At 54.0% G+C, this 13,426-nt stretch overlaps 1 protein-coding gene across 2 annotated transcripts; it reads left to right on the plus strand.

Moving 5' to 3' along the window:
* Positions 1-9,213: 9,213 nt before the first annotated feature.
* On the plus strand, positions 9,214-13,360 carry LOC149307576 (protein FAM131C-like). Of its 2 annotated transcripts, XM_089536900.1 has the most exons (6): positions 9,214-9,436; positions 11,048-11,133; positions 11,460-11,544; positions 11,761-11,943; positions 12,199-12,309; positions 12,487-13,360. In XM_089536900.1, the coding sequence occupies exons 1-6, from the start codon at positions 9,415-9,417 to the stop codon at positions 12,804-12,806; spliced, it is 807 nt and encodes a 268-aa protein (XP_089393026.1). In that variant the 5' UTR covers positions 9,214-9,414; the 3' UTR covers positions 12,807-13,360. The 2 variants fall into 2 exon arrangements, with proteins under 2 accessions (XP_089393026.1, XP_089393027.1); XM_089536901.1 differs by lacking the exon at positions 12,199-12,309.
* Positions 13,361-13,426: the final 66 nt, after the last annotated feature.

Here is a 13,426-nt window from a genome sequence, read left to right on the forward strand (position 1 = left end):
CCTGACAAGATCCTGTCGGACCGAGGGTCCTCATTTACCTCAAAGTTTTGGAGGTGTCTACAAGACAAATTGGGGGTGCAATTGGCCTTCAGCTCTGCTTTTCACCCCCAGACAGATGGTCAGACGGAAAGGGTTAATAAAAGCCTGGAGGTCTACCTAAGAAGGTGTGATGTTAATTACTTACAAGACAACTGGATGGATTTATTACCTCACGCCGAGGTGGCTTTCAATGTATCAGTTCGTTCCAGTATTGGTGTGTCCCCATTCCAAGCGGTGTTTGGCTATGAACCTAGAACTATCCCACAGTTAAATCCAGGGCCGACTGACCCCAAGCCGGTGGGGAAGTGGAGCCAGCTTTTGAGGGACAGTTGGAATAAAACTGAAGAAGCCCTGAAGCAGGCCAAACTGGATTACAAACACTTTGCTGATCAGCATCGAAAGCCAGGTTGGGACATTCGTGAAGGGGACCTGGTTTACCTGTCTACGAAAAACTTAAAGTGTCGGGTGCCTTGTAAAAAGTTGGGCCCTAAGTTTGTGGGTCCGTTTGCTGTTAAGAGACTTGTGAGCAAGGTGACAGCTGAATTGGACCTTCCTAAGCTGTACAAACATATTAACCCTACTTTCCCTTTCAGCCCGCTGAAACCAGCTGGGGAGAGGAGTAAAACCGAATTGGAGGACACTGCTCCGCTGCCACTCTTGATCGAGGGAGAAGAACACTTCGAAACGGTGAACGTTTTGGACTCCAGGGTTGTGAAGGGCTGTTTGGAATATTTGGTGCAGTGGAAGCATTTCCCCATTGATATGGCTGAATGGGTGGGGGTTAAACATGTCAACGCTGAGTTCCATTTGGCTTATCCAGACAAACCTAAACTGGGGAAATAGTGCTTTGAGGGGCAGAGTGTCAGAACTCCAAAGTCAGTTACCAATCAATCTTCACTAGAGTTCCTATAGTCACTGCTCACCTTGCTTAGCAATTGCTTTAGGCTGTAGTTCTGCCTGCTTGTGGCTGGGGAATGGGGTGCGGGCTGCTGCTTGGGAATGGAATGGGATAAGGCCTTTGCTTCTCAGGCCTGGGAAGGAGGAGGGGAAAAGGCTGGGGAGGAGTAGGGGTTTTAACTTAGTGCTTGGGGCTCGGCTTGCCAGATTCTGCTGAAAAGTTTGTCCAGTCACATCTATCTGTATTTCCAGTAAAACTTCACTGCTTTTAAGCAAGTTGCTGTTGTGGATTTCTGGTGGAAGTCTTACTCCCAGGGCCTCTCGGGCCAGAGGCTTTGCTGCCAGGCGATGGACCTGGGACGGTTCACAGTGAACCAGTGGCCAAAGGGGGAGACATCCCCAGGCCTTAGTTCTCTGTTTTTGTAAACACTGCTTTTAAATATTTAGATCAAGTTTGTCCGATGGTCCGCCTTTGCCCGACATCATGGCATCGCGATGGAGGCTCTGCCCGAGCCCAGGCCAGTGGAGACGATCGATGGACAGCTTATCCGGTCTGGCCCAGTGACGCATCACACTCCGGTGCTCCACCTTGAGATCCAGGGCCATGTGGAGGAGCTCCGGTTTTTGCTGGCGGCAGTCCATCATTCCCCATTGGTGTTAGGCATGTCTTGGCTCTCTCAGCATGACCCGCACATTTCTTGGTCTCGGCAGGAGCTCCTGTTCGGGTCGGAGTATTGCCAGGAGCACTGCTGGCCGGAGCGGATAACTTAGTACAGTCAATGTATTAAAGTTTTTGAATGAAGTTTAGAAGATGCTGGTGGCTCTCTTGGGTCTCCTTTGGTGGTGGGGGTCTTCCCAGGTTCAGCTTCTGGCTGGTGGGGCTGGTCTGAAGAGGGGCCCGTGGCCTTTGCAGTGAGCAGGGGGGGTGAGGAGGGGAGGGCCCTCTTGGGGCTGGTGTCCCCCTCCTTCGCATGCGCCCCCTGGCCCTCCTGTCCAACTGCGCAGGAAGGGCGAGTGTTTGGGAGGCCGCTGCTGGGCTGCTTCCAGGCCATTCTGCCTGGAGGAGGATGTGGAGCTTTCTGGGTCAGGATTGTCCGGAGGGTTGCCCTGGCCTTCTTCCCCTCAGGAGCACACAAGAGTTACATAGAGATATGCATAGCATCAAAGGGACACATAGAGACCCTCCGGAGCCAGGCTTCACCCACTTTTTGCAGGCAGAATCTGGGCTGGATTCGGTGCGGAATCATGTTGGGGCCTGAACTGAGCATCTGGAGCAAAGCCTGGAGTCCCAGAAGCGTCTCCTTCCTCTGTTGCATGAGGAACAGATACATGGTAGGTGGGTGGACAAAATGGGAGGTCAGGGGGCACAAAGCTTGCAAGACCCAGGTTCAAATCCTGCCCCACTCAGCTGTGGAACTTTCTGCATGATCTTGGGGGCAGTCTTCCCCCCTTCTTTCTGCCTGTCCTGCTCACAGGGTTGTTGTGGGTGAGCCTCTCACATAAGGAGCTTAGGAGAGGGAAGGTAGGATATAAACATTGAGCAAAGTGCACCTCGTAGGGTTAGGTTCTGGCTGCCTGTCCGCTTCCTGGCGAGTCTTGGAAACCCAAAAGAAAGCCTTCTTAAGTCTGTCCTTAGTCCGGGTGACTCCTGTATGGCACCTGGGGTGGCCATGTGCCAGGCTGAGGAGCTTGGCCCTGTATGTAGTTGGGACCAGGAGTTGCTCTTGTGGTGACCAATCTCCCTTAAAGTTCTTTGGCCAAAATTCACAGTAGAGCAGGCCATCTGTCACCACGAACTTGGCGCGCTTGTTTGGCCAAGTGGCATGTGCCTCACCCCTCGCCAATGACCAGGCCACCTGTAATGTTGGGTCTGATCTCTGGAACAGATCCTTTGTTATCGGGACTGGCTGGCCCTCCACTGAGGGAAGAGTAGATGGTTCTTCAGGTGGAGAGGAGGCATGGCCATGGGTAGAGTCTGGGGTGGACACCGAAGTGTCTGCTGCTAGCAGCATTTCTCTTGGGGTTCTGTGTCGTTGTGTGGTAGTGGACACTGTCTGGCCGCCGTACCTCTTGCCGCAGCCAGATTTTCCCTCGGGTCCCATCTTCCTCCGACGGTTTTGTCGCCCGCATTTCTTCCCAAAGAGTGGCCACCTCCATCTCTGACTTTTGGAGGGCGCATTTTAGCTGGGTGGCTTCCTCTTTCAGCAGCTGGGATTTTGGAGGAGGAAGGAAAAGAGAGGAAAGGGGTCAGACCTGGAAGGGGATCCCAAGGTCATCTATTCCAGCCCCTTTTCCAGCCAAGTATAGGGAAATCTTGCCCTGGAAATGAAAATCTATTCGAATACACACTCAAACAACAATCGCAGCAAATCCAACTAAGGCATAACACGAAACATAAACTATATACAGCGCTATATCAATAAAGCATAATAATAATAATAATAATAAATCGTAACGACAAACAAGAGGAAGAAGAAACAAACCAATAAACCAAGAACAACATTTCTAAAAATGCCAACAACAGTAAATGACTTCCTACCCTTTGCATTTAGTTACTTTTAGTGTCAAAAAGTAAGTAAAAGTACAAGTAAGTTTCTCTGGATTTGCCGGCCTTGAATATGAAGAGCAAAGAAACAAGTTGTTGCTCATTTATATCATTAACGTATATGTTCTATTATCTCCCCCAACCCCATGATTCCAAATTCTGATTTTAAAAACTCCAACAAAAGCAAAGCCCAAATGTATTGGTTTGAGCTCAGCTGGGATGAACTCAGGTTTTTGGGGGGAGGCAGAAGCAAAAGGGAAGATGGGCATAAAACCACCTAGAAAGTTGAGATCTCTCCTAGATAAATGACCTCCCCGGACACACAGGGAGGGTGCCCCTTTGGCACGGAGGGCCTGGGCACCCCACGGAGACCTAGCACAACCTCCGGCTCTGGTCACCCGACGCCCGAAGCCGCTCCTGCTGCTGCTGCATCAATTTCTGCAGGTCCTTGTCGTTCTTTGAGAGAAATTTGGGACAGAAAGAGAGGGGGGATTAAGGGTGGCTTTTCCATTCATCGGGATTTGGAGTCCCCCCCCAAAGGCACGCAGGCCCTTGTCAGCGAGGAGACGGAGGAAAAGCCAAAGCCTCGCCAGGTTGCTAGTCTGGTATAATATATATGATGGTATAATGGTATAATTGCAAAGCCCATCTCTTCCTCTGCAAGCACTACAGTCACCCAGCGGGTGCAAAACAAATCCCTTGCAACCAGTAGACAGGTTAAACCTGGGGGGAGGAACGTATGAACCCCCCCCAAATATTTATTGAACTACAATGCCCACTGTCCCTTGACACTGACCAAGCTGGTTGGGGGCTGATGGGAGCTGCAGTCCAACAACCCTGCTATTCCTGTCTTGGCATTACAGGCTAGAAAGGGGATGCCCACACACACACCTTATGTGCCCATGCTTGGTACATTTACTACTTAAATAAATGTGTGGCTATTTAAACTCTTACTAAATATTAATGAATGTGTGGTTATTTAAATCCTAGGACTATTACAAATTATTAACAAAGGTACAACTATTTAAGTCCTGGAAGTATTACCAAATGTTGATAAAGACAGGGCAATGTCAACCCTGCAACTCCCAGAGCCTGGCCATGCCAGCTGGGGGATGCTGGGCACTACAGTTCAAAAGCTGGCGCTTTCCCAATGACCCCACAAATGGCTGCAAAAAGGAGGCTCTTATCCGGGGGCAAAGAAGCTGGGACTGCGAAAGAGGGAGGCCAGTTGTTCCTCCGTGGCACAGAACCGTGGCACAGGTCCCAGGTGAGGCAGCGGCAGCGGCAGCGCTCCAGATCCATTGGGCCCTGAGGCCCCGACCCAGACCCAGCTTTTCCGGGCTTACCTGTAACTGCATCTGGAGGGCCTTGCTCAGCTTGGCAAGGTTGGCGCTGCCAGCCTCTCTCTCCACCTGCAGTTGGGCTTCCTCCGCCGTGGCCTCCTGGCGCTGTGAGATCAGGTGGTGGAGACAAGTCGTGACATTGCGGAGGTCCTGGACGCAGGTGGAAAAGTCCCCTTGGACCTCTGCAGGTGTTTTGGGGGAGAAAACAAGGAGTATTTTTCCAAAAACATCCACCTCTCAATTACTAAACCACCATCCATCCTGATAACTGCATAAAAGGAATGTGTAAGAATGGCGAGAAGCACCAGACCCCAGGAGTGGGGGAAGAGCTGGGTTCGAATCCCTTCCCATGCGCTAGCATGGTTTGGATCCCCTCCTTCAGGAATGAACGCTTGTCTTCAGGCAGTAATGGACTGGATGAGGGGAAACAAGCTCAAGCTGAATCCAGACAAAACGGAGGTACTTACGGTAGGGGCCCCCAAACCAGGGATTGAGCTGCAACCTCCAGTCTTAGAGGGGCTCACGCTCCCCTCAAAGGACTGTGTTCGCAGTCTGGGGGTGCTTCTTGACCCGTCGCTTCAGATGAGGAATCAGGTGAACGCAACGGTCAAGAGTGCCTGCTATCAGCTTTGGCTGATACGCCAGCTGCGCCCTTTCCTGGAACAGTGTGACCTCAAAACTGCAGTACATGCGCTGGTCACCTCAAGACTTGATTTTTGTAACATGCTCTGCATGGGGCTGCCCTTGTGCCTAGTCCAGAAACTCCAGTTGGTACAGATTATGGCAGCCAGGTTGGTCACAGGAACAGCAAGGAGTGACCATAGAACACCAATATTGAAGCCACTCCACTGGCTGCCTATCAGTTTCTGGGCACAGTACAAGGTGCTGGTTATCACCTTTAAAGCCCTCCATGGCTTGGGCCCAACCTGCTTCCATATAATCCGCCCCGTACCCTGAGGTCCTCTGGGAGGAATTTATTACAGCCCTTAAAGACCAGGCTGATGGCGACCTCCCAGAAGACATTCTCTGCAGCCGTTCCCAACTTATGGAATGGCCTGCTGGATGACATCCGTCAAATGACCAATCTAGAGAGCTTTAAAAAGGCCATTAAGACGGGTCTCTTCCGGCAAGCCTTCCCAGAATAAAATGCTTGGCCACAAATAAGAATTCCCATTCAGTAAACTCTGCCCATGATGATTTTTATTTAGCTTTTTAATATGCAGTTTTTAATCTTATACTGTTTAATCTTGTTTTAAAGGGGAGCAATATATATATATATATATATATATATATATATATATGAACGTATTTTAACTTGTTGTACACTGCTTTGATTGCCATTTTTATTTCTATCCCGCTTTTTGCCAGGCAGACGGGTCCAACCTACCTTGCATGGCTGTTGTACGGATAAATAAAAAGGTGACTAGCCCCAGCTAGGTTGTGTAGTGGCTAGAGCACCGGAGTGGGCATTGAGGGACCTAGAACTGGAGTGGGCATTGCAGGACCTAGAACTGGGTTCCTGACCCAGGCATGCAAACTTTCCTGGCCAATGGGCATAAGCGGGGGCATTTAACCCCACCCCTCGTGGTACCTTATGTTTTGTATTTTTATTCTATGTTGTAATATTGTTGTTTTATCATCGTTTCTGTTGTAATCTGCCTTGATTCCTCCGGGAAAAGGCGGAATATAAATAAGTGATATTATTACTATTATTACTACTATTATTATTATTATTATTATTATTACCTGAAGGCGTGGGCGGCCACACTGTCATGGTTTTCGTGAAGGCTGCGGTTTCACTCAAGAGGCCCAGGGTCTGCGAATCTAAAAGGAAAGGCGAGAAAACAGCTGAGAAAGGGATGCTAATGCGAATCCTTTGGAGTCTGCCTTGCCTGGAATCCCAGAACCTGAAGCATTCCCAGTCAGTGAGTCCAATGCTGCCTTGTTTTGTCTGTCTTCCGCTCCACTGAGTAAAGGAGACATGAAACGGAGTTAGTGGGTACAAGCTGTTAAACCAAAAGGTCTTGGAGGCTCGGTGTGCAAGAGGGGCACCATGTTAAGAACTGCTTTAGGCACACTTAGGCTGCTGCCACACTGCAGAATTAAAGCAGTTTGACACTGCTTTCACTCTCATCACTCCATCCTATGGAATCCTGGGATTTGTAGTTTGTTGTTGTGCCAGGGCTGGGCTTTGAAATCTCAGGCCTAAGAGAGGCAAAAGGCTTGGGCTGCATCTACACTGGAGATATAATCTGATTTGGGACCACTTTAACTGCCTCAGCTGAATGCTATGGAATTCTGGGAATGGGGATTGTTCCAGCACCGCAGCAAAATGGCAGTTAAACCCCTGTCAAGCTCTCTGACCAAGGTGACCAATGCCCTCACCCCAAAATGTAGGACACGCCAGCAAAAATGTAGGACATGTCCAAAAATAACAGCTAAAAACACCCATGGCATTATAAATTCCTGCTTCTTAGCCATGCTCCAAATGGAGGACCTTTTGAAACGTGACAGAAGAGGACATGTCCTGGAAAAGGAGGACAACGTCCGGTCACCTTGCCTCTGGTCCAAAATACACAGCAGAAATAAAACAAAGGTGGACTGAAATGCCCAGAATGCCTCACCAGGTGCATCCACACTCAGGAAATGGCCCAGTTTGAGACTGCTCAGTGCTGGGGAATCCTGGGAACTGTAGTCTATTGTGGCCTCACAGCCATCTGTGACAGAGAAGCCTCAGTGTCTCCCAAACACTAGCATTCCCAGGATTCCCTAGCACTGAGTTAAAGCAGTCTCAAAGTGGGTTGATATTCCTGGTCCAAAACACACTGCTTGGACTGCCAGGGCTCAGTGCTATGGAATCCTGGGAACTGTAGTTTATTGTGGCAGCAGAGCTCTCTGAGAGAGAAGGCTCAATGCCTCACAGAGCCCAGAGTCCCAGAGCATTGAGCCTTCGGGGCACTTCAAGGGGTCTCAAAGTGCAGAGAGAGGGAGAAAGCCCCTCAGGTGCTGCCCTAGAGCATCCTCATGGAGCCTCGGTTGAGCAGCCAAGTCTGCCTGGGGCCCAGGCCTGGGACCTCGAGGAGGCTCTGGGAAGCAGAAGCCTCCCTACCTTCAGGGAGCCTCCAGCCGAAAGAGAGAGAGAGAGAGAGAGAGAAGGGGCCTTGGGGCATCAGGGAGGCTTTCTCAGGAGCCCTTGGGCACAGCTGAAGGAGGTCTGCTAATGGAGCAGCTGTGGCTCTTTGCGGGGAAGACTCTGGCTCTGGCTCTGGCTCTACTTGGAACAAACCCTGGTTTCCTAGATTGCTGACTATCTGGATGATCAGATCCATCAAGGGTTTATGATTAAGTCGTGCTTTCCAATTCTGGGGTGCTCTATATCCCATCAGGGAGCCAATGCCCTTGGAGGGGTCCCTGAGAGGCTGACCTTCCCAAGGGCCTCCTGGGGATTTCCAGGGCTAGCCTCCCACTTCACCAGAGAAACTCACTGGGAGCCTCTCTCAGGCGGCCATACTATGTTTCCCAGCATGGCAGAGGAGGCTGGGCCTTGCAGATACGACAATAGATAGATGATAGACCTTACCAATGATATGTGTGTATATAGATGCAGATAGAGATCATGATAGATCGGTATACATCAGCGACCCCCTTGCCTTCCCCTGGCCCTTCCCGGGCTCTGATTGGCTGCCTACTTCTACCCTTAATCTAGCCTGAGCCCCGAATGTGCCATGCAGGAACTCCTTTTCTGGCGCTGGCTTCACCAGCCCTGAATGGCTTCTGCTTCCCCCATTGGGGAGGAAGGGCCTCCTGCGGAGCTGGCTCCCACCACTCAGCCCCACTGCCTGCGGCTTCCAGGGCTTGAAGGGGAGAAGAAGGCCAAGGGGGACCTTCCCCAGCTGTGGCTTTCAAGCCCTTCCAGCTGGAAGAGATTCCTTAATGGCTAAGAGCATTCTCCAATGGCTTTTCCCCTTTGTCTGCTCCCATGTTCAGAAGGTGCAACTCAGGGAGTGCTGAGGCTGAGAGCTTTTGGGCCGCTTGATGCATTCTGTTCCCACATCTCGGACCTCTGTGACCTTTGGGAGTTGAATGTCCACGGAGGGCCAAGAGAGGGGTCTCCAGGCAGAGGACATTCTGGAACTGCAGGGCCCCAAGGCCAGCCTCAGCAGTGGGCCCCACCCAGGAAGGGGGCCCCAGGGTGGCACTCTTTTTGGGGTGCCAGGAGTTTGGGGGGCGGTGAGCTGCCAAGGCCCAGAGTGGCCAGGCGTCCTCCTCTCTCTCCAAGGCATGCATGTCCTGTGACTGTCCTCCGCTCGGAGCAGGCAGGGCAGGGCTTTCTCTTCCCTGTGGGCATGCATGCCCCTCCCCTCCTCCTTGGCAGAGGGGCAGAGACCATCCCCCGGCGCCCCTGACACGTGTCTGCTCCGTCTCGTCGGAAGGGGGGCAGCAGAGGAGGAGGAGGAAGAAGAAGAAGAAGAAGGCAGCGGCTCCTCCTCCTCCTCCTCCTCCTCTTCTCCTCCTTCTGCTTCTCCTCCTTCGTTCCTTGGGGCGCCAGGAGGAGATGCCCTTCCTCCCCGGAGGAGGAGGAGGAGGGCCATGGGCTTGTGCGTGACCAAAGGTGAGACCCCCCCAAATCCCCCCCAAAAGGGCAGCAGGGAAAGGCAGGCCCCAGTCAGAGACCCCCCTCCCAGCCCCCTTGGATGGAGCCTGGAGGGGAAGGAAGAGACCCCCCCCCCGAAGTCATGGCAGGCGGGGTTATGGGGCGGAGGGCAAAGGGAGGCCTGGAGGGAGGCCCAGAAGACCCCCCCCCCAGCCCTGGCCCCGAGGGATGGCTCCTCTGCAAAACACAAAAGACCCCCCCCCCCGCTTTCTGAGTCCTGCCCCCCGAAAGGGCTCCCTCCCTTTGGCCCTGGAGTCCTTTCTGCTTCTCTCCCTCAGTTGCTCCAGAGCTGAGCTGTTCAAGGGACCTGTTGCACTCTGCACATGGTCAGTGGCACTGCTGGCATCTCCTGGAGGGGAGCCAGAGTCCATGTGCCCCTTTGGGAGAGGGAGCTCCAGCTGTGGGGCCACCCAGAAACCCCCCTCTCCCCCTCCTCCCTTCCCTTCCCTTGCCTTCCCTCTGAAGGGGGAGGGTCTTGGCTCAGCCCCCCCCCCCTGCCCCAAAGGAGAGGGTCTCTGCCAGCCCAGAGGGCACCCAGGAGGCAAAGAGGGCAGGAGAGGCCCAGTTGTGTCCCCCAAAGGGGAGGGGACACTGTTGGAGGGAGGGAGCCCCAAAGGTGCCAGGTGCCCCCTCTTGGCCGCTGGAGCAAAAGTGGGGGGCAGAGTGTCGTGTGTCTCTTTGGGACCCCCGCTTGCTTACTCCAGGGACCCACAGTGGAAGGGCAGCCAAGGGCAAAGGAAAACGTAAAAGCACTCCTGTCAATAGAAATCCATGCTTCTTAGTGATGCTCAAAATGGAGGACATTGTGGAGTTCCTCCTGGAGGTTGAAAAGCAGGAAGATGTTGGCCATGGGGAGGGTCCTGGACAGATGGCTGGAGGACAGGTTCATGGCTTCCCCCAAATGTCCCGAGGGTGACTCTGCCTTCGCCTTCTGGGCTCCCTCGCAGGGCTGTTGGGAAGGCAGAGGAGAGCCAGGCAGGCCCCTTGAGAGGAAAGGCTTTGGGGGTCCACCTGGGACCCTTCTCCCCTCGGCTGGGCCACCTGCTGCTGCGGCTGCCAGGTGCGTCATCCTTGTTGTTGTCGTCGTCCTGCCAGCCCTTTTGTGGTGCCACCTTGGATGTGAGGTGACTGACAATCCTGCCTTTGGGAGACATGGCCTCCCTTCTCTTCTTCTCCCCTTAGGAGGGTTTGGTGGGGCTCAGAAGCTCTCCCTACAACACAAAACACTTTCTGGCTGCTCTTTGGCCGTGCCACTGGGTTCAGTGCAGGGTGCCATTCCCTGCCCCTCTGTTCCAGAAAGAAAAGGGGGGCACTGAGCCCTGAGAGACCTAGGAGGAGACTCTGGGGTTTAGGAGGGAGGCGGTGGCCTCTTGTGACTCCTCTTGGCCCCAAAGTGAGCAGGCAGAGGGCCAAGGAAGGTGGAAACCCCATCAAGAAAACTTGAGTTGAAGGTACACAACAAGAACAACAACAACTGGTGGGTGTTGGGGAGGACCCAATGCAGACCCCAAGGCTTCCCTACAAGAAGCCTTATGGGGCTGCTGATGGCTGCCTCTCTTCCTCTTGCAGACCTCTTCACAAACGCCCAAAAGGAACCCCCCCTGGCCACCCCACAGCCGGACCCTCCTCCTGCCGCCCCTCACGACATCCAGGAGGTAAGGGGCAGAGGGTGGGGGACCCAGGGACCCGGAGGGATGAGATGCCCGCCTTGGTGTGGACCCTCCAGGGATGGGACTCTCCTGCAAGGCCTCCCCAGGGGCTCCTGTCCCAAACATCCCACCCCACTCTTTCTGCCCCTGGGGCTATGGCTGCTGAGTTCCAGCCCATTCCCCTCCACCAGTGACCAGCACCAGGACTGAGCTCTGAATGAGGGAGACCAGCTGGGCCCCTTCCTTGCTCTGCTCCCCCAAACCAAGAACATTAATGCAGGAGAGAATCTCTGAGGTACATCTCTAAGTGTCCCCTTTTTCTACGCTTCCAGGCCTCCAACAGCCCCAACCCCACCTCCTCCTCTTCCTCCAGCGGAGGCTATAATGTGACAGTCCTGGCGACTTCCTCCCTGGTGGGTAGGTATATGCCCTCTCCTCGCGGTACTGCAAATCCCACCGTCTGCCTGGCAGGCCTGCTCCTCTTACAAGAGAGTTTGCCATATTTGCAATGTGGGGCCTTTGAGAGTTGCACCTGCTCTGGCTGTGCCCCCCTGGATCCCAACAAGGGGGTCCTCCCTGCCCCCCCTTGGGCTTGGTGACCCCTTCTCATCTGGCTTCTTCCCCCTCCCACAGGCCTTGTCCAGAGCATCAAGGACCACATCACCAAGCCCACTGCCATGGCCCAGGGCCGCGTAGCCCACCTCATCGAGTGGAAGGGCTGGAGTGCCCCCCAGGCGGGCAGGGAGCTCCCCCTGACTGACGAAGAGCTCTATGCAGACCTGACCGATGAGCTCAAGGAGGCCCGATTTGCGGCAGGTGAGCAAGCCATCCGGGAAAGAGGGGCGCAGACTTTGCCTTTCCAGAAGGGCCACTGGCTCAGGAGTCTTCAAGGGGGTGGCAGGGATCCTGGCTTCTGGTCATGAGGGCTCAATGGTCCCTCCAGTCCCAGAGGCAGTGCACCTCTCACACGCCTGGGCATGGGGGTCTCAGAGCCCCTGTGGCAGCTGAGTGCTGGGCGAGAGAGGTCCCTATCTGCCCCATGGCCTGACCTCCTGCTTCCTCTGTTCCCAGGGGTAGCTGAGCAGTTTGCCATCATGGAAGCCACGCTGAGCGCCTGGTCCTCAGTGGACGAAGAGGAGCTGCATTACTGGGGGGCTTTGCAGGATGCGGTCCAGCTCCAAGGTGCCTCCCCACTGCCCCCCATTCATCCCTTCTGCCCCCCTGGAATCCCTTCTCTCTCTCCTTAAGTCCCAAACATGTTTCCCTGAGAGAGAGAGGGCCAAACCTACCAAAGTCCTTCTCATGCTTAAAAGAACTTTTAGGCTGACACCAATTTCCTCCTCCTCCTCCTCCTTCTAGACCTGGAGACCCTCTACCTGCCGGAGCACCTTCTCCTCAGTCCACAAGCCCTGAGCAGCCCCAGCATTGCCCAGAGCCTCCAGGCCTTCCTTCCCTCCAGCCAGGAGTTCCTGGGGCCAAAAAGACACTCAGTGCTCAGTCCCTGGAGCGACAGCAGTGGCACCGGCAGCCGGGAGGCTGGTTCGGAGCAGACGGTGATGCCCACGGAAGGGGGGCAGCCAGAGAGCACCCCCGGGCCCCTCTGGCTCCGGCGGAGCACCCCTTCCCTCCGCTACGTGGACAGCAGCTCTCTCTCGGAGGACGACGTCTTCTACAACTAGGGAGGGATGGAGCTGGGGGGACAGACTGACCAATGCTTGTGGTTCTTCCTCTGCATTGTAAGAAAGAGGGGGGGGGCACACTGTGTGGCAGCTTCAGCCCTATGCCCCAAAGACGAGGGATCAGCCTTGCATGGGTTGGGGGACATGGCTGTCTGTGTCTCCAGGATGACCCCCTTGGCAGGGTTGTTTGGTTCCTTTGCCCTGAGATGAGGCTCCGGACATTGACTGTTTCATGAGGGCACCTGCCCCTCTGCAGGTGCCAACCATGCTGTCTGGGGTTTTCTGGGCATTAAGGTCCAAAAAAGTAAAGTTCTCCAGCTCCGGAGATTGTGGCTGGGAATGCAGGTGCAGGCTGTGTGAATCCTTCCCTCCTAACAGTTTGTTATTGCTGTCCAATGGCTTGAGGGTTTGCAGGGGAAATGAGGAGGGGGAAGCGTGGATAGGGTCCCCCCTTTCTCCTCCTCCTCCTCCATCTTTCTACTGGGTTGTCTCTCTTGAGTGCCTCCTTCCATGTGTACATTTGTAAATAAAAGACAACTATGGTCCAAAAGGTCTCCTGAAGGCACCTGCCCTTCTCTGGAAGAAGAAAACACTGCCTCCCTGCCTGCTCTTCCTTCTTT

The sequence above is a fragment of the Sceloporus occidentalis genome, unplaced genomic scaffold, assembly GCF_023333645.1.
Source record: "Sceloporus occidentalis isolate IW3139 unplaced genomic scaffold, rSceOcc1.0.p SCAF_8, whole genome shotgun sequence".
Classification (NCBI taxonomy): Eukaryota; Metazoa; Chordata; class Lepidosauria; order Squamata; family Phrynosomatidae; genus Sceloporus; species Sceloporus occidentalis.